The 21,555-nt window shown below is 43.0% G+C and overlaps 1 protein-coding gene across 1 annotated transcript in view; it reads left to right on the plus strand.

Annotated features, from left to right (window-relative positions):
• The window catches only part of SUGCT (succinyl-CoA:glutarate-CoA transferase), a 1,523,809-nt gene that overhangs the window by 657,849 nt on the left and 844,405 nt on the right, over positions 1-21,555 (plus strand). The window contains exon 11 of the mRNA XM_082259511.1: positions 18,258-18,355. Coding sequence (XP_082115637.1) covers positions 18,258-18,355 — 98 coding nt within the window. The remainder of the gene's footprint in view (positions 1-18,257; positions 18,356-21,555) is intronic.

Below are 21,555 nucleotides of genomic sequence, written 5' to 3' on the forward strand. Positions count from 1 at the left end.
ATAGGCAGTGACAGTTACTCTTTGTGGAGAGATCTGGGGTCTATTAGACTCCAAATGTCTCCTTTGCACCTAAAAGCATTTGATCACACCAAGATCAGTGTGATCAGATGCTTTCCTATTTTAAAAATGCATTGTTTACATCCAGGGAAACCGGCAATGACAAAGTACAGGTGACTTCCGGTTTCCTATACTAATCGGGGACCTTCTAGTTGTCAAAAACCTCTATGGTAAGCCGGCAGAAGCGAAGCAATTCAGCGGCTAATTAGCTGTTAGGATGGCTTTTACAAAAAAGCCGGCTGCCTGCAGAAAAAAAATAAAAAAATACTAGTAGGATGCATGTAACTGCAGGCATCATCCCGGTTTACCACTTTAAAGCTGCAAAGTAAATATGTATATTGTGGTCTTTTTATTGCATTCTCTGTATTAGGATAAAAAAATTTTAATAGTGGCCCCCAGCTCCCCACATACTCACCTGAACCCAATCTCAGTCTAACGCTGTGCACTTTTGCAGCAGCTTTCCTCCCCTCTCTCTGATCTCACAAGCTTGGCAGAGAGCAATGGGAGCCATTGGCTCTTTCTGCTGTCAGTCAAAACCTGTGAGCACAAGTTCAGAACGGTCATACTTGTCTATCGTTTACTGCATAATGTACTAATTTCTACGGAAATTTACAATGTAATGTACCGTTCTTTTCATTAATGTACTTGTTCAGCGTTCATGTCATGTTATATAAAATTTATAAAAATGATTTAAAAAAAAAAAAAAAAACCTGTGAATACAGAGTGGGGGTTGGGTTGTGTGTCTCAACATCCCAGCTTGGGATCGAGTATGCACAAGTGCCCCCATGGGAAGCAGTTTCCTATGGGGGCACTTGGCAGGGGGGAGGAATCAGAAGCACCAGCAAGGGACCCCAGAAGAGAAGGATGGGGGCTGCTCTGTGCATATCCATGGCACAAACCAGGTTAGTATGATGTTTATTTTGTTTTTTAATTTCAGACTTTATGGTCAGTTTAAACAAAAACAACTCAAAGCCCCAATCACGCCTGAGTGTTTTGTAGCAGGTTTCCCTTTGCCTGAGTATAGCTGGCCATACATTATACAATTTTCTTGTTCAATTTCCTTTAGATTTACCTTCAACTATGTAGTGCAAGGGTTACATAAAAATTGAAAGTGTTTAGGTTTGACCTCATATTATATGGTTTCGGTAAATCTAAAGGAAAATTGTACAAAAAAAAATTGAATAATGTAAATGTATGGCCAGCCTTAGTCTAACTGTGCTCTCCTCCCTTTGCCAAGCCCAGGAAACAAACACCTGAAGCCTGATACATGTGTACAAAGCTTTTAAAACACTTAAAACAAAAAAAAAAAGAATTGCTTCAAAGTCACCAGAATTTTGTTCTGCTCACACTTTGCTCAGATGTGAATGTAAACTTAAAAAAAAAAAAAACATTGTCAAAATACAGTGCAACAGTATTGTTCAAATAATTTGATGAATGGACCCTGCAGACACTGTTTGCAGAGATCATTTATGCAGGAGCTGTTGTTATCACACCTGAGTCACAGAACACAACCAGTCGATCGAAAAGTCAATCCCTGTAAGTTACAACAGGCGAGCCTCTCTCTGGCTATCATCTGCAAGTTTTGGCTCTGTGCCTCAGGAACCCTGTGTGAGCCCTGACATTGGCAGCTGATCCGCGGACCAGTTCAGCCCACGGTTACCCCTTTGCCCTGCACAAGTCCCGTTGCAGCTGTGTAGGCTTCTGGTGATGGTTGTTTTTCTGCCTCTGGGGAGAAAGAAGTTTGAGCATCCATAAAGATTGGGGCACATATCTGAACCCATCTGATCAACTTTTTCCCTTAAAGCTGCCAATTGTCTCAAGGACCACCACTCCGTGATGAGATTTTGATGAGATTTTGATGAGATCTGGTCAAAACCGCTGAATTAAAGTAAAACTACTGTATAGACCAATTTTTTTTTCATTTTGGATAGAGCAAAGGAGGGTTAAAAAAAACCCATCAGATTTGTTCAGCCATGTGTGTCCCATTGCAGAGATTTCTCTTCACTTCTTGTCCCATACAGCCAAACGGGAAGTGAGAGAAAATCTCTGCAAAATAAGGGATAAGGGAATTCCTTTGGGACCCCCTATTGGAATATTTCCCCTCCATTACTCTTCTGGAGGCCACCTAAAATTGGGGATTTTCTTTTACTTTCACTTTCAATAATAACAGTAAACAGGACAAATAGAGAGGCTGAATCTCCTAACAGGAGCACAGACAGCAATAAAAATCGACAAGCATTCTAATCTGTCTGCACTCTATCCAAAAATAAAAAAACTATTTTGGCTTTATTTATACGAGGCGTGTCTAAAAAGTTTGGTGAATGGTCCGATATTTCAATAGCAACATGTGCCAGGTGCGCGCATACACCTGGCTATCGAGAGACACGTTGGGAAGGGCTACCTAGTCTGGAGTACACGTGTCTGTCGGTAAACCCACTGTGGCCAGTTAAACATAGTCAGTGTGAAAGGTGGGATTGTGAGATTGATTTACTAAAACCGGAGAGTCAAAAATCTGGTGCAGCTCTGCAAAGAAACCAATCAGCTTCCACGATTTTTAGTCAAAGCTTAATTGAACAAGCTGAAGTTAGAAGCTGATTAACTACTATGCAGAGCTGCACCAGATTTTTCACTTTCCAGTTTTAGTAGATCAACCCCACAATGCAATGGAGCAACATGTGAACATCAAGTTCTGCTACCAATTGGAAGAAAACAGCGCACAAGCTGACAGACGAACAGAAAGCAAAAGGGGTGGAAATGTCTGGCGATCTCATTACTATGTGTGACCAGTAGCCATCCTTTCTACCAACCATTGTCACAGGGGATGAGACCTGGTGCTACCAGTTTGACCTGGAATCCAAGCAACAATCGATGGAATGGCGTTCACCACCTTCTCAGCAACCCAAAAAGAGTTGCCTGCAAAAGTCCAAGGTCAAAAAATCATAAAAGGTGCACATTTTGCAGACGTGGCCACAATCCAAGAACGCGTGACAGCGTTTCCGCAATTGATTCCTAATGAGGCCTTTGCTGAAGCTTTATGAATGTTGCCAAAGTTGTGTTTTGAAGGATGGCGATTATTTTGAGGGCCAATATTTTGTATCTTCTGTTTTGTTTGTTTTCTGATACCATTCACCAAAATTTTTAGACACACCACGTACTTTAAACAAATAGGATATCATGTCTATGTAAATAGGATTACAAATATCAGTTCCTCTATATCTTTACAGGCCTGCCGTCATCTGCAGCCATTACAGGGCATTCTTACACTTCCTGTTGGTGCAGAAAAAGAGATTTTTTGGTGTACAGTAGCGTGCAGAGCCAGAGCTATGTAAACAAGGCAGACTGTAATTCTGTGAGTACAAAAGACGTGGATCCTGTGTTTGTGTGAAGCAGGAACATCGATCCATGTCTTCAAGTAGTAAAAGTACCCTCCACAGTTAGTACAGTGGTGTATCTAGGTTGTGTACTGCCCTAGGCCTGACTAAACTTGTGCACCCCCTAATTGAAATATGACCCACCCCTTCCTGTAAAGGCCACACCCCTTCCTGTTTGACACGCCCTGTCATCTGTGAACCACAGACCACAACCACAGTTTATCAGTGCCCATCAGTGCAGCCTCATCATTTCCCCTAAGTTCAGCCTCATCAGTGCTGCCTTATAAGTGCCCAGCAGTGCAGCCTCATTACTGCCCATCAGTGCAACCTCATCAGTTCCCATAAGTTCAGCCTCATCAGTGCTGCCTTATCAGTGCCCATCAGTGCAGCCTCATTACTGCCTATCAGTGCAGCCTCATCAGTGCAGCATATCAGTACAGCCTCATCAGTGGCCACCAGTGCAGCCTATCAGTGCATCATATCAGTGCCCATCAGTGCAGCTTATCAGTGCCAACTCTTCAGTGCAGCCTCATCAGTGGTGATCAGTGCAGCCTATTGGTGCCCATCAGTGCAACATATCAGTGCCCATCAGGGCACCGTATTAGTGCAGCCCCATCAGTGAAGCTTATCCATGCTACCTCATGCCCATCAGTGCAGCCTCATTAGTGCCCATCAGTGCAGCCTCATCAGTGCCCTTCAGTGCAGTTTATCAGTACCCACCATTGGCAACTCATTAGTGGCCATCAGAGCATCATATTAGTGCCCATCAGTGCAGCCTGTTAGCACCCATCAGTGCAGCATATCAGCGCTACCTTATCAGTGCAGCCCCATCAGTTCTTTTAAGATATTTGGACTTGTGTTTGCTGCCACTGATTTTAATCATAGGATTATTTCACGTATATGTATAATGACTAGGAAGTCCAGAGTCATTATACAAATAAGTGAAATAATCAATGACAGCAAACACAAGTCCAAATATCTTATAATATTGGAGTAAACCAATCAATATACGCTTAATGGGATTTTTTTTTTTTACCAAAAATATGTAGCAGAATACATATTGGCCTTAATTGTTGAAGAAATTAGATTTTTAATTTTTCTATTGGATGTGTTTTAAAGCAGAAAGAAACATTTTTTTTTTTTCAAAATTGTTGGTCATTCTTTGTTTCTAGCGCAAAAATAAAAAATGCAGAGGTGATTAAATACCACCAAAAGAAAGCTCTATTTGTGAAAAAAAAAGGACATAATTTTTATTTGGGTACAATCTTGCACGACCGCGCAATTGTCAGTTAAAGCAACGCAAATGCCATATCGCAAAAAAAATGGCCTGGTCAAGAAGGGGGTAAACCTTCCACAGCTGAAGTAGTTAGGTTAGGATGTGTTGTTTTGTTTTGATATTTTGCAGTTTATTTCTAGATACATTTGTCAGAAAGCATCCAATAATGTAATTTGAAAAGTAAAAATATTACTTTCCCAAGTCATCCTCCAGGACGGTCACATAAGAGATGGCTCCTCCTCCTACAGGAAACACAAGCACAGTTAAGTTTAAAAGGCAGCCCCACAGGCTGCCCCACAGTTCTTGTGTTTCCTGTCCTGCTTGCACAAGCATGGTCCTTAACATCCTCTGTTTGTTATTTTCAATTCCCCTATCCTGGGCAGGCGTCCTGGGATACCTCCTCCTTCCACCGGCCTGAGCCGATAAAAATATCTGGCGGGCAGGTGCCAGCAATGGGGGCGAGGGAGGAGGACTTCCTAAGGGGGAGGAGGGGGTCGTGAGAGCTCAGAAGATACCCTCTCCTCTCTCTCTCTAATGGGGCATATGTGCAGCTGGAGACCTGAGGGCAGGTAGATTCCAGTAACCTGCCATAAGCTTACCTTGCTCCCGGTGGGACCGAGGAGAAGCCGACCAAGAAGGGACCATGGCGGCCAGCCGGAGGCCGCGCTGAGCCGCTCGCCATCCCCTTCGGAAGGGTCATCCTCACGCTGGGCTCCCGGTGGAGCCTCCAGCGTGTGCCGTAGCAGCCAGCGTCGCGGCTGGCACAGGGGAAATGACGCAGCTAAGATGGCGCCGCCACCGGAAGTGGGGCGGCGGCCATATTGGATGTGGGCAAATGCGCCGGGAAAGCGCCGGAAAAGCAATAGCGAGGCTTTGGTGGGAAATTCAATTATAAAAGGCGCCAGTTCACATAACAATCGGGCTACACTTGGCTACGTTCAGCTGCTGCAAGATTCCTTCCCTCCAGGCGGTCCTAATGGCAGAGGACCAGTCCCTGCTACCAGAGGCTGTCGCTTGCGGCCCCAGCCTGAGTATGGTAAGTGGAGGGAAGAAGAGGGGAAGGGTGCAATCCCATCACCCACACCCCCACCACCCCCCCCCCCCCGGGAAAAAAAAAAAAGGGGGACTTTTCTTTGGTTTTACCAAGGAGGGGGGTCGGAGGAAAGAGGGGGGGAAACTCAAGGGCCCTTTGGGTCCGGGGAAAAGGGGGGGGTAAAAAGGGGGAGGGAGAACGCACATCCCAGGGACGGGCGATAATTGGCTTTATGTCTCTTTTTCTTTCTCTATCTACAGCCCAAACCCGCAGAAGCTACAGACACGTCGGTTAAACCAAAGAAAAAGCACTGCCGCATCTGCGGGACAAAAATACCAACGGATTCAGACAAACTACTGTGCCAAAAGTGCATCAAGAAAGTTGTCAGCGAAGAATCCAAGCCACTAGGGAAGGATTTCCTCGATTTCAAAAAATAAGTCACGTCCACTCTAAAATCGCTACAGTCATCCATAGAAGGGATGAAAAGAGCAGACCAACCATCCATGTCAGGATACCGCACGAAAATGGCAAGGATTCAAACGGTCGCCAGGCTAATGGAAGAATCCTCAGAATCAGATTCCCAAGATGAGGAAGGAGAACTCCTGGGAGGAGACAGTTCAGACTCAGAGGAACATGACAGTGAGGTACAGGAAAAAGTGACCAGGCACCTATTCCCAACGGAAGAGACGGAGGAACTACTGAAAGCAATATATGTAACAGAAGACCTACAAGAAGAGGAAGAACCAAGATCGGTAAGAGACCGACTATATAGAGGCCTACAGGTTCCGAAGACACGTACCTTTCCGGTCCACCAATCCCTGAAAGGGATTATCAAGAAGGAGTGGGAATGTCCCAAAAACAAGCTTTTCTTCCCTAAAGCAATGAAAAAGAGATTCCCCAAAAAGATTCCCCAAAAATTTACGCACCTCTAGCCAAAGTGTCAAAAAAGTCGGACTTGTCTTTTGAAGACATGGGCCACTTAAAAGATCCGATGGATAAGAAGATCGATGTGACACTTCGGAGGGCTTATGAGGCGGGGGCAGCATCTTTTCAGCCAAATATGGCAAATACCTGCGTGGCTAGGAACGTGTCCTCCTGGCTGGAACAGCTAAGGGGACAGTTGGAAAAGGTCCCAGGGAGCGAAGAGGCACAGTATTCCCTCCTCTTGATAGAGAAAGGGGTTGCCTATATGGCAGATGCAGCAGCGGAAGGGGTACGAATAGCAGCCCGAACCACTGGTCTAGTAAACTCTGCCAGAAGAGCCCTCTGCCTCAAAACATGGGAAGGCGACTACGCATCCAGAAATAAGCTGTGCAGTATCCCTTTTGACGGGAAGCTACTCTTCGGCCAGGAACTGGATAAGGTCCTGGAAAGATCGGCGGACAAATCAAAAGGATTCCCCGCTAAAAAGAAGGAAAAACAGAAGAGATTTTTTCGCCGCCCGAGAGGAAACACACAGGCCAAGAGAGGAAAACCAGATACCCAGAGGAAGTGGGTATACAATAAGGGCAAGGGTAGACCAAACAACCCCTTCCCCAATAATAGCAGCAATGTCAGCAAGCCTCAGTGACGCCAGACGGCCGGTAGGGGGGAAACTGAGATTCTTCTCCCCCCAATGGGAAGAATTCTGCACGAACCGTTTCATAGTACATATCCTCAAGGAAGGTTACAAGATAGAATTCGTGACAACTCCCCCTCACAAATTTCGGGTAACCTCTCTACCAAGAACATCACCAGCAAAAGAAGCTTGGGAAACATCCATATCGAAACTATTGCAGGAGGAGGTAATAAAGGAAATACCCTTATCACACCAAGGGGAAGGGTTCTTTTCCAGAGTCTTTTTAAGACTAAAACCATCAGGCAAACATCGCCTAATCCTAAATCTCAAGGACCTCAACCGAAGAGTAAGGTACAGGAGGTTCAAGATGGAATCCATCTTCTCAGTAAGAACACTACTTCCCGAAGATGCTTTCCTAGTAACCCTAGATCTCCAAGATGCCTATTTACATTCGCAACTAAATTGGGGTCACAAATACGCCTATTCCAGTTCCAGGCACTCCGATTCGGAATCTCACCGAGAATCTTTACCAAGATCATGGCGGAGGTAGTCCAGGACCTTCGAGGAAGAGGGGTCCAGATAATTCCCTACCTAGACGACTTCCTGATATACGGCAAATCAGAAGCAGAAGCGTTGGAAAATCTCAGAACAACAGAGGATTTCCTCACATCACTGGGGTGGGTGATCAACACCCAGAAATCCAACAGAATCCCTTCACAGGAGACAGTGTTCCTAGGTTATCGAATCAACACAGTGACACAAAAAATCCTGTTACCAGAGAACAAGATTGTGAAGCTCAAAGAAGCTACGAGACGCCTAATAGTTACGCCGTATATCAAGAAGAGACACTATGGTGGTCCTGGGCCTCATGTCAGCAGCCATCCCAGCAGTACAGTGGGCTCAGCTACACGTGAGACCTCTCCAGAGACATCTCTTGAGTCACTGGAATGGGAAGACCTCAGAGCTGGACGGTCTAATATCGATTCCACCAACCGTAAAAAAGTCACTAACCTGGTGGCTAAAGGAAGACTCCCTATCTCAAGGGAGACTCTGGATGCCTACAGTACAGGTCAGGATAATGACGGATGCAAGCCTTTTCGGCTGGGGAGCCCACATAAAACATCAGGTGAGACAGGGAACCTGGTGCCAATCTGGGGAAGAAGTCAAATATGAGGGAACTGGCGGCCGCAAGAGAAGCTCTGGTAGGATTCCAACAAGAGACAAAAGGAAAACATGTCCAAATTCAGTCGGACAACGTGACGACAGTCTCTTACATCAACCACCAAGGTGGTACACGCTCAAAGCACCTGATGAGAATAGCGCAAGACATCCTATCAGAGGCGGAAGCAAACCTCTTATCCCTTTCGGCAGTGCACATAAAGGGGTCAACAAATGTGCTGGCAGATCTACTGAGTCGGAAGCACCTGGACCCAGCGGAGTGGGAGCTAAATCAACAGGTTTTCAACCTGCTGGTACAGAAGTGGGGCACACCGGAGGTGGACCTTTTCGCCACAGAAAGCAACAGAAAAGTAAGGACGTTTTTCTCCCTACACAAGGAAAGAGACGCATTTGGCATAGATGCCCTAGCATTCCCCTGGAGCTTCGGCCTGGCGTATGCGTTCCGCCCGATCCAACTGATTCCAAGGACAATCAGGAAGATTCATCGAGAGGGGACAAGGGTAATCCTAGTGGCACCCTTCTGGCCAAAACGAGCATGGTTCACTCCACTCTGGAAAATGGCGGAGGAAGAACCCTGGATTCTACCAGCTCAGGAAGACCTTCTGGCCCAAAAGGGTGCGCATCACCCTTCCAGTCAGACGCTACAACTAGCAGCATGGATCCTGAACGGAGCATACTACTAAATAAAGGACTATCTACAAGAGTCACGGAAGTACTGCTCCAGAGCAGAAAACCTGTAACCAGGAAGATTTACAACAAGATATGGAAGACATACAGACTTAAAATGGAGCCCAGCAACAAGAACCTACAGGGTCAACCTGGTCTCCGCCCAGGATCTATCCTTCGGTCGCAAAGTGCTCCAGGCAGTAGCCCCACCCTAGGTATGCATCGTTGGGGTCTCATGTGACCGTCCTGGAGGATGACTTGGGAAAGAATAAGTTATTACCTGATAACTCCCTTTCCAGGAATCCTCCAGGACGGTGGACCCCCACCCTATTAATAAATTGTATACTTAGAAATTATAGTTTGAGCTAGTCGCTTAAGCAGGCCAGTTCATCTTTTTACAACTGTGGGGCGGCCTTTTAAACTTAACTGTGCTTGTGTTTCCTGTAGGAGGAGGAGCCATCTCTCATGTGACCGTCCCTGGAGGATTCCTGGAAAGGGAGTTATCAGGTAATAACTTATTCTTTTGTAGCTAGTGCTCTAAAAACTGTTATACTGGATTTAGATCCAAGTGAAAGTCCAAATATTTTCCAGAAAGATCACATTTGTGATAAATGTTATTCTTGTTTTCTGTGATCATTGTTATCTTAAAGTGGCTAGACTTTCCCCAATGTGCAAATATATTTTACTTGATTATATATTTAAACAATAAATATATTATACCTTTGTGTTTTTTTGTGGTAGGCTATAAAGTGTACTGCTAGTAGCCGAGGCAATAAGTTTTTGCTGGCAATCTGCACAGGATGACATTGTGCTTCAGCTTGGGACATCACAAATTATTATATATGTTCATGTAGACTTTATTTGGCAATCTTTGCAGCATCTGAGTCTTGACATAAAGGCATATGTTATGAAAAATGTGAGTTTACCAAACATAGTAAAAATTGTTAACACAAATTGCAGAAAAAAGGAGATACTGAGGCAGAAATGGTCTATTTAACTGTCTGCTACAGTTATACATAAACATATAAAGGCCTGTTGAATCATTATATACTTTTACACCAGTATACCAAAATATATATATATATATATATATATATATATTAAAAAAAAAATATATATATATATATTGCAACTACCTGTAATGCATGGGAAAACAAATGTGTTGAGCTGTATTTTTTTTTGTTTTTTTTGTTTTACATTCTTCTCCTCTGCCTGTGGGTAAAAGATGCAATGGGGTTAATTTACTAAAACTGGAGAGTGCAAAAACTGGTGCAGCTGTGCATGGTAGCCTATCAGCTTTTAACTTCAGCTTGCTCAATTAACCACTTTACCACCGGAGGATTTTGCTGTCTTACGTCTGGGCCACTTTTTGTGATTTGGCACTGTGCAACTTTAACTGACAATTGCGTGGTCAAACAGCGCCGTACCCAAACAAAATTTACGTCCTTTTTTTCCCACAAACAGAGCTTTCTTTTGGTGGTATTTGATCACCTGTGCAATTTTTACTTTTTGCGCTATAAACAAAAAAATAGTGACAATTTTGAAAAAATAACAATATTTTTAACATTTTTTTACATGAAATTCCCCCCAAAAAAATGTAAAAATCTAAATTTTTTTATCATTTTAGGCCAATTTGTTTTCTGCTACATATTTTTGGTAAAAAAAAATCGCAATAAGCATATTTTGATTGGTTTGCGCAAAAGTTATTGCGTTTACTAACTAAGGGAAAGATTTCTGTCATTTTTGGTGTTTTTTTTAACGAGTAATGGTGGCGATCTGCGATTTTTTTTTTTGCGGGACTGCGACATTGCGGCGGACAGATTGGACATGCACTGTTACTGTAAAAATGACACTGGCAGGGAAGGGGTTAATTTTATTGGAGAGGGAGGGGTTAATGTATGCCTGGTGCTTACTGACGTGTGTGGGGGGAGGTGACTAAGTGAAACAAGGACAGATCGCAGGTTCAGCTATGCTGAACCCTGCAATCTGACCCTGCCTGTCACTTAGGAGATCTGCCCGCTCTTTTTACACAAGCGGGCGGATCTCCAGACTCGATTCCCCGACGATCAGGGAAGAGCAGCGGCGATCGCCGCTGCTCCTCCCCTGGCCCGACTCCCGCTGTGACTGAATACAGCGGGAGTGTCTGCCGACGTAGGTCTACGTCGTCAGACCTACAAGAGCCACTTTGCCGCAGTAGAGCTCTAGTGAGCAGACGGCAAGTGGTTAAGCTTTGACAAAATAAACCTGGAAGCTGATTTGTTTTTTTGCACAGCTACACCAGATTTTACACTCTCCAGTTTTAGTAAATCAACCCCTATGTATCTTTTTCTCCTTTCAAAAGCAGAAAAAAAAGAGAGCGTACAGGGCTATCACAATGATCATGTGACTAGAAGCCAGTCCACCTGGCTCTTTTTCATTAGTACAAGACAGGAGCTATCGTGAGAGCTATGTATTACGCTGGCGTGAACAGTTAAAGTACACCGTATTTAGCTAATTTGAGACGGCTGCTTACAAAGAGACCCTGAAAAGAAGAAAAAAAAAAACAGTGGCCAGAGAGAGGTATAACACTCCCAGGGGGACGATGCTTAGACTTCTTGATCATGGTACTTGCGAAATGCATCGTGGTCTAAGCATCGCCCGGAAACTCTCTGACCAGTGACGTAATTTCCTCTGTAAGCTGTGGAACGCATCGCCGACTGTTGCCACACTACCAGACTACCAGGGAGACATCTCTGCACAGCTGGCTGCTATTCATAACAATCTTTGGCGATTCTTCCTGTGCCAGGAGGGCACTATATATATGTAAGCACCCAACTATTTCTTACCCCGTATTTTATAATAAAGACAATATTACACTATATATGGCTTCTTGTCTCCCACTTACATCTATTGTATGAGGGACCCAGAGGACCCTTTCAGGAGGAGAAAGGAGGAGGAAAGTGTCCATCTCTAGGGATCTGGATTATTGATCAAGCGCTATAGGTCTGTGTGGCCTGCTTACTTCTGGTAAGCACATTTTTCAAAGCTCACGAGGTGGATTACTTTCAGGGGGCACATTTAAGTTTGTCAATTTTGCACGGACTTGTTTACACCAGGAAACATCAAATTGCACTTATTATTTGTTATTTCACAATTTTTTATGCACTCAGATTTTATTTATTCTTGTTTTCTGTGCAGAAACACTTTTGGCACTATATGGTGCAGAGTCGCATACAAGAGTTTTTGCAGATTTTTGCACTTTCACTTGTACTTTATTAATTCCAGCACCTTTTGAGCAATTGTTATTTTGTATATCACTTTTTGTGTGATTACTACCACTAGCACCAGCGCCTACTTCCATTTGGTTTACATTCGTTTAAGTGTGTTTCACGCACTTAAAGGGACAGCAGGTCACTTTATAGTCTATATCCTGTTTAGAACTAGGTGCCTTCACACCACTATCTAGTTCCAACACTCCCAGCATGCTTCAATGTTTTGCTAGTGTCCTAGGAAGATGGACATGTTTCTCCATTAAGAAAGCATTACCGCCTTTTTTACTAGCCATTTAGTTTTTATTTTTTTTATTTGTTTAAATGTGTTTTTCAGTCAAGATACCCTCTACAAGCTCCTGAGTTGGGCTGTCTATCCAGCTATCTAGATGGGCTAATCCTTGCCAATATCTTAGAGGCCATTTTAGCTGGACTGAAGATTGTGGGGCTGGAATGTGTCCTTCAGGCACTGAGCTTTGCTTACTAACCTAGAACCCAAAGGCTTACCACAGAATGCATTCCAGGTTCAGAGACATGATAAAGCTTTTACTGTAACCCAGTCTCTGAGGACTTTCCGTGAGTACACCATTTGAGCTGAGTAGTGGGAGCTACTATTTTATTGGTTCCATTGAGCGCTACCATTATTTCCCTATTCCATTAGTTACTGCAGAAAGGGCTGAGCATTGCATATGTGTGCACCTCACACTTTTGCCTTATTTCTTTCAATGTGAGAGAGCTTTTTTCTGCCATTGCTTCTATCTCCAGGAGAGCCCTGGTTAGACCATGCTGCTGGCTGCTTACCTCTTCTTTGCAGGTGGTTTTTTATGAACCCAAGGTTTTTATCTGATGACTTTATTTAGTAGTTCCTATTAAAACAGTATAATGTGCTGAATCCAAAGCACATCAAGTGCATCAGATCTCACAAGCTCACTGTTTACTAACATTTTCAGGGCAGCCTGGTGACCTGATGCCCATAACCTAGAGCGTTGCACTCTATTTGAGTCAACTCCCACCTTTGAGTCTCCAGTAGCTCCCTGTAGCACCCTCTTGCTCCTTATATGGGGAAGAGTTCTCTGTAATTATGCTAGTTTTTATTGGCCAACTTGCAAATATGATCACTGACTTTGGACATACTGGCTGTAGCATACTGTAATTCTGTGCCTCTCTCTACTAAATTTTATCTGACATTCCTGCTGCCTCTGAACATTCTACTGGGATGTACTGTCTGACAGAGTCTCATAAAACCGTTATAATTGACTTTGACTTTATTCCAGAGGAGTCAGCTGAAATAGCTCCAAGGATAAAGGATACCATTTTGACTTGTATAGATGCTGTGTGAGTCATATTTATGATAGAATAGCCTGTAGCTTCCACGAGTGCTGTTATCAGTCAGGGTTCAAAACTGTAAAACTTTCCCAGTACACTTCTAACTTCAGCCTGTTTTATACGGAAACTGGGGTACTCCTGAAACTTGATGAATATTTTCTAAAAAAAATGGGACTGTTCCCACTGTGGATCTGGAAAATATTCCACCTTAACAAAACAGTGACTGTACCTACTGATGATGTCCCAGTGCGTAAGGACACTACTGACTAACTATTTGAAACTCTTTCCAAATATTTGTTTTTGCTAGTGGGCCATGCTAAGCAACCTACTATAGCTGTGATGTTGGTCTGCCAGACCTTAGGGAATGATGTTGGTCTGCCAGACCTTAGGGAAATGGACTATGCTGATATCAAAAGATCAAGCTACAGTCCTACTGACCTGTCAGTTATACAGCAATTTAAGCTTTTCTTCCTTCTTCCCTACAATATTATGTTGCTGGTCTTAATGATATCATCTGTTATATTTCCTGATTGAATCTCCTGTATGTCAATATTTGAAGATTTCTGTGTCTAAAATGTTGGTTTGTGGAACAGCAATTTAAAAAAGACTTGCTGAACATACATTTTGATGGTAAACATTTTTTTGGGGCTTCACTAGATAATTTCATAAAGGACCTCTCTAGTGATAAGAGTACTCGTTTACCCCAGCAGAAGTCTTTCACGGGCAAATCTTCTTTTGAAGCCAAAAAGAGTTCCTTTAATTTTTTAATTTCTACCAGGCTTTCAGCTCTAAAGTTAAGCATAAGGAGGGGGGAGCATAGGGGGGGGGGGGGGTTTTCAGTGCAGTCACAAACCCAAGGCTGCTGCAGAGAAATCCACTTAAGGACCCCCCTAAAAGTGGGGGAACATCTGTTGGTCTTTGCAGACATCTGGTTGGAAAGCATCTTGGATGTCTGGGTAAGAGACGTGGTGTCCAGGGGCTACAAGCTACAACTTCACCCTCTGCTTGGTTTTTTTCTGAACCTTCAGAAATCACCCCCCTGGAACCAACACACAATATTTAGGTCTAGTCCTAGGCGAAGCTCAAGTTTGAATTTTTTTTTCTTTCTTTCAGAAAAATGCCTGACCTTTCACTCAGACTCTACAGTCTAGGAGTCATCCAGCTCTGCAATTCTGCATGAGAGTTCTGGGCCTGATGGTATCATCCTTGAGGGCAGTGTCATTTGCTTTATTTCACTTCAGACCCCTACAGCACAACATTCTGTCTTTGTGGGACAAATCAGTTCAAGCTTTAGATAGTCTGACTCATCTGACACCCAAGGTCTTATTACCTGTGGCTTGCTGGCTCAAGAAATAATTTTACCTACTATCTTGGAAGATAATAACAGATGCCAGCCTGGGAGGATAGGGGGATCCTAGAAAGCTTGTTAGTACAGGGGACTTGATAGACAGAGGTACTGTGTCTGCCAATCAATATTCCGGAACTACAGGTGATTTATTTGTCTGTGTAGTACTGGACAATTCAACTGGAGAGTCATCAGATCAGGATCCAGCTGGATAACTCCACAACAGTGGCATACATCATTAACCATAGTAGAAACAGATGGCATGCCATGGCAAGATGGGTGAAAAAAAATCCTTGCTTTGGCAGAACTCCACATTCCAGGTTTGTCCACAGTTCACATTAGAGGTATGGGAAATTGGCAAGCAGACTACCTCAGCCAGCCTCGCATAGACTTGGAAGCATTGTCCCTACAGCCGTAAGTATTTCAGGACCTGTGCGGGAGGTGGGAGATGCTGGATGTGGACCTCTTGACCTGCAAGTTCAACACCAAACTGAGCAGGTTGGTCTTCATGTGCAGAGATCCTCTAGCATAAGCAGTGGATGCTCTAATAACTTTTTGGGATCAATACTTCCTAATCTACGCCTTTCCTCTTCTGGAACTCCGTGGGATGAATCCTGCCCTTTTTGCAATCAGGTCTAAATCAACATTTGGCCTTTATTGCCAGAAAGGGGTATTCCAAAGACCTCCAGGCTCCATTCCTTGGTCAAGACCTTTCTACATGATGTCTTTCATGTGGCTCCTCCTGTACAACCTCCTGTGAGATCTCATTTTGGTTTGTTGGCTCCTCAGAGACCAGCCTTTGACCCTAATATTGATATTCCCCTTTATACCCTCACTCACAAGGTTTTTCTTGCTAACATAATCTCTGCCAGACGTATGTCTGAATTGGCTGCCTTGACCTGTAAAGAAACCTACCAAGGTAGGGTCGAGGCCTTTAGACCCATTTCTTCTTATGTTGCTTTTGGCCTTTAACTTCAACCAAGACCTTATTCTTCCATCACTATATCTGAGTCTGACTTTTTAATATGTAATTTTGCATATGGTTCTTTGCCTAGAATTCCACTTTGCTGGTATTTTCCCTTATCTCCACTCTAAAGTATTGATGTAAAAGAAAAACTAAGGTACAGTAAGTATAAAGGGTATTGATAACATGACAAGCCAGTGCTTTAAAATGCTTCAAGAGCCCCTGAAATCTAGCTGTGCTTACAGTGTGCCTCTCAGGGCCGCCATTAAAAAGTCTTGGACCCCATATAGTCTATCTGGGGAGCCACCAATCTCCCCCAGTGTAAGCTTAGAAAGGAAATTGCTTACACCTGAGAACCTTTAAGCCTCATGCGCACCTTTTTGGGAACTCCTATCTTGTGGATGGAGAGGAGATTGTTAGTACTAGTATTGGAGAAGACGACTCCATTGTACTGCTTTGGTGTGCCCAGATTTCTCTGATTCAACACTGCAGCTCTGATCCAGGCAGGCAATGTCATTTGTACACATTCTATACATATCCTATATCTGCACACATCCTATGTGGATTATACGCTATGTCCACATTTAAGGCTCCTCTGCCCCAGCAGCCATACTGAACACAACAATGTATACAGCCAGTCCCTGCCAATCTACAGCCTTCTGCTAGCTTCTACTTGCTGTTGTCTATAGCCAGGCCCTGCCACAGCCTCTGCCTGCTGCTTTTTTTTTTGTAACCACATATGGATGTGTACAGGTTATCAGTGGGCATTTGACTAATTTACCTTACCATGCTTTCTACTCTACCATCATGCTGTTCTAATCAACCTGATAAAACTACTGTGCTTAGCTTCTTGACCGCTTCTCTGGTGCCACCTACTGGCAGAATATAGCATGCAATCCAGGGTTTCGGTGCAGAGGAGACCCTAACATGATGTCACTCACTTCTCTCTTGCACCAGTTATTGAAATACAGCTGGGTCTGTTCCTGAGCACCCCTTTCAGCAGCCCTGATGCAGCTCTCTGGTTTACAAATGGTGGGCCTTGAAATGCATCAGTGTATTTCACAATACTTTATATTTGTTAGAATACATTGATTTTCTCAACAAAAGGCTTTCAAAAATACAAAGCTAAATGTTTTTTTTTAGGGTTTAGATACAGCGGGGGGTTTATATACAGCGCTATACACATTAGTTATGTGTAGAGTTGTATATCCCATGACCTGTAGGCAGGTGCTTCTGCCATAAATTCTCCCTGCTTTGCCTTCTTACAGCCAGCAGATATTGCCCTGAGCCACTGTCTACTGGCGTTGTGAGAGTTAACTGCTACGAGGAAAACGTTGCGCTGCTCGCTCGCTCTCTTCTGCCCTCTCCCATTAATAGAATTGTTTTACTACACTCCCTTTATGTATCTATGAATAGGTGGTATCCAGATTTTCCACTGTTCAATAGCACATTAACAGATGTGAATGCATTGTGGGGATGTGCAAGTTTTGTGAATGGGAGAGTGGGCAGAAGGGGGTAGACAAGCGGTTCTTCTTTTCTCTGTAGCAGTGGCTGCAATTAACTATCACAGTGCTGGTAGGCAGCTGTTTAGGATGGTATTGGGCAAATCTGAGGAGACACAGCAGTGAGGATTTAATGAAGGAGCAGAAGCCTGCAGGTAATATGATTATACATATCTAATTTGTAAAAAGAATTTCAGCTTTAAAATGTTCAAAATGCAGATGGCTGGTTTTTGGGCACTCTATAGATATGAATTGTGAAGTTAATAATATCCATCAGCACATGTCACTGTCTAATCCTAACAGAGAGGCAAGGAAGTGACAGGCACACCTTAGGGGTCCTATATATATTTGCTGTAGTATTTATAGAGTAAAAAATTAATAGCGGGATATCAGTTAATTTTTACTTGACAGAGCCTTTGGGTTTAGTGTGCACATCAATCAACCAGAAATGTACATCTATATAAAAAGCTTATTAATAACAAATTTTTCTTAAATCTCTGGAAAGCTTCACTGGTTTCTGTATTGCTACAAAATTCAAGCCTACATTACAGACTTGATTTGACATCACAAAATGGACCTTGGATCTGCAAGTCTGCAACTTCCTCTTGTGCCATTTACATGTACCTTTGAAGAAATATATTCAAGATGTAAAATTAGTCTTAATAAACTTGGATTGTGTAGGTAATATCTATTGTTTTCCATTATCTTAAAAATATATATACTTTTTTGTAGATCATGAATTTACCTGAACTTATTTGTGATCCAAGATTCAAGACCAACAAACTTAGAGTCCAATACCGAAAAAGTCTCCTTGAAATTCTAACCACACGGTATGTTATTATCTCTTGGATTTCTTAAAATGTTTTAGCTCTGGATTAAAACATGTTAGAATGTTTGTGTTGATATACCTTTAAATCATACTAAAAGGTTTTTGATAAAATGTATGTTTGCTGTTCTTTAAAAATTTACATAACACCATTTTCTTCTCGAAACTCAGAAATAATTCAAGGCTTTTTATTCTTTGCACACCTTTTTTCTTTTTTTCTTTTCCTCCCCATTCTTTTTACAATCACTATTTTCACTAAGGGCAGATAAATCCATCTCCCTTTTATTCCTTGAACTCCGGATCTGCCTCCCGAAACGTGACAGCGCACATCATATTTTGTGTGAAGGCAATGGTGATGTAGCCTCCCTGCATCTGTGAGGTCAGAGCTACATCACGTGGAAAAGCAGTTATTGTATGTAAAACTGTAAGCAAAGTCAAAAAATGTTTATTTATCTAATGCATGTAAGATTTTTTCATATCAGCATGCACAGCTGCTGATACAAAATTTACAAAGATGCAAACAGTGTACACATACAGTATATATACAGTACAAAAATGAATAAAAAATAAACACACACACCTTTTAATGCAGAGCAGTTCAAATATAAAAGGGATAAATATGGAAAAGCTATACATCACCAACAATTTAGTACATTTATTTTATTCCTTGGACATGTTGAAAAATTTTGATCTTTCTCCTAATTATGCACATTCCCCTAAAGTACATTAATGGATGACATTGCAGCTATACAGAGCTAGGTTTTATAATTTTTTTTATGTCTTTAGGTTTATGAACTAAGCTAACATTTTAAAATTCATACAGTAGCTGATTATCCAAATATGTGGTATGATAGCTGTTTTCACATTGATACTGAATATCCCTTGTTATCTTTGTGTTGTCACATTAATGGATTATGTACAGACATAAAAGTTATAAAACCTAAAGTGGTTGTAAATGTAATACATTCTATGCATTAAAGTGGAGCTCCACCCAAAAGGGGAAGCTTTAACCACTTGCCGACTGCCGCATGACTATATACTGCGGCAGTCAGCCCCCTACAGGCAAAGTGACGTACCAGTACGTCGCTCGCCCATGAGCCTGTAGGGGGCGAGCGCGTGCCGCCGGCGGCATGCTCCCGTCCCAGCTCATTCCCTGACATCCCCGAGCGATGTCCGCCGGCCACTCACTATCTCCCTCAGGAGAGGGAGAAAGACAGAAGGCTGATGTAAACACAGTCATCTGTCATTCTCCCTTAGATCATGACAGAGGCTTTGCGATCCTGCTATGTAGGATCGTATGTCTCTGTGATGATCCAACAAGCCACGCCCCCTGACAGTTAGAATCACGCCCCTAGGGACACACTTAACCCCTTGATCACCAATAAAGTTAACCCCTTCCCTGCCAGTGTTATTTTGACAGTAACAGTGCATATTTATAGCACTAATTTCTGCAGTAATGTCACTGGTACTCCCAAAAGTGTCAATGTCAGTCAGGGGTCCGATCTGTCCAAAAATGACATAAATCTTTCCCGTAGTTAGTAAACGCAATACATTTTGCGCAAAGCAATGAAAATACGCTTATTGCGATTTTTTTTTTTTGCCAAAAATATGTAGCAGAAAACAAATTGGCCTAAAATTTTAGAAAATTTTGATTTTTACATGTTTTTTTTCGAGAAATTCATATAAAAAATGTGAAAAATATTGTTCTTTTTTCAAAATTGTCGCCCTTTTTTTGTTTATAGCGCAAAAAATAAAAACCGCACAGGTGATCAAATACCCCCAAAATAAATCTCTGTTTGTGGGGAAAAACAGGACGTCAATTTCATTTTGGTACAGCGTTGCACGACTGCGCAATTGTCCGTTAAAGTCACGCAGTGCCGAATCGCAAAATAGGGCCTCGTCTTTGAGCAGCCAAATCCTCCGGGGCTTAAGTGGTTAAGGACTCGTCCCCCACTCCTCATGAACAGTTGTCACTTTTGAGAATGTTTGAGGAGCGGGGGGGAAGGGGGGTGCGGGTACGTGTTTTAGACAGGTACCCCTTTCCACTTCCGCTCTAACTGCCTAGGTGAACGGAGCAGAAGTTCCTAGCCTCCCCCTGTAGACTTCTGGGACATATGACAGGTCCCAGAAGACTGCATCCACAATTCATGATGCGCAGCACATGTGGGCACATTCAAGTCGCAAGCTGTCACAGCTGGTGCCCATAGAGAAGATGCCGGTGTCGAGGAAAGAAGACACCGGGTGAGCCTGACTGGGGTGAGCACAGCTGGATCGTGGGACAGGTGAGTGGCTGTTTTTTAAAAGTCAGCTGCTACAGTTTTTGTAGCTGCTGACTTTTTTTTTTTTCAACTGGAGACTGGATCCCCCTAAATACTCACCTGAGCCTGATCTCAGTCCAGCACTGTGCACTTTGCAGCAGCTCTTCTCCCCTCTCCTGCCTTGGCTGAGAGCAGATGGAACCATTGGCTCCTGCTGCTGCCATACAAAACCTGTAAGCAGAGAACAGGGGTTGGTATAATGGTCGTGCAAACAGGGAACATAAGAAGCTGTGTGTGTGGCAGCCATGTTGTTCAGGTCACAATTCCCCCTTACCATTTTGTCATAAGCAGATAAGAAGAGACATAGCTGTAGTGACTTTCCCCCTCCATGCACCTTTAGTTTATACAATCCACAAATTCTTAGCTCCAAACACCCCTTATTAGTACTGTGATGGGACCTGCAGACCCTAACTCCAATACACCAATTGCAAGCCCCGAGTAACCAGAGTTTTAACAGATACCTGTCTGATCTCAGTTCTATCAGTCATTTTACAGTTGTAAATAGCTCAGCTGGAGGAATAGCCAATACATATTCTTGATTGACTGGCTATTAGCAAAGACTCAAAATCTTTAGTGTATTGCATAACTTCTGCAGGAAGGACAGTACAGCCAGAATAGAGTCATATTTACCTCTATCAGTTAATGGGTAGCATGTTAAACCCAAACACCCCTATGCTAGGAGGTACCAGAGTGGATTTGGCCCCCACACCCCTTGTAAGAGAAATAGATATCTGAAACCTGCTATATTTATATCCATTCAACAGGTAATTGCACGCTGGACAATATTATACATGTTATCAGCCTGTAACATGTAAGTATTCAAAGATAATAATACCTGGTCATAAACACATTGACATCCCAGCAGCCACACCTTAAACCAGATGAT

This window comes from Pelophylax lessonae (assembly GCF_965119305.1).
Source record: "Pelophylax lessonae genome assembly, chromosome: 5".
Lineage (NCBI taxonomy): Eukaryota > Metazoa > Chordata > Amphibia > Anura > Ranidae > Pelophylax > Pelophylax lessonae.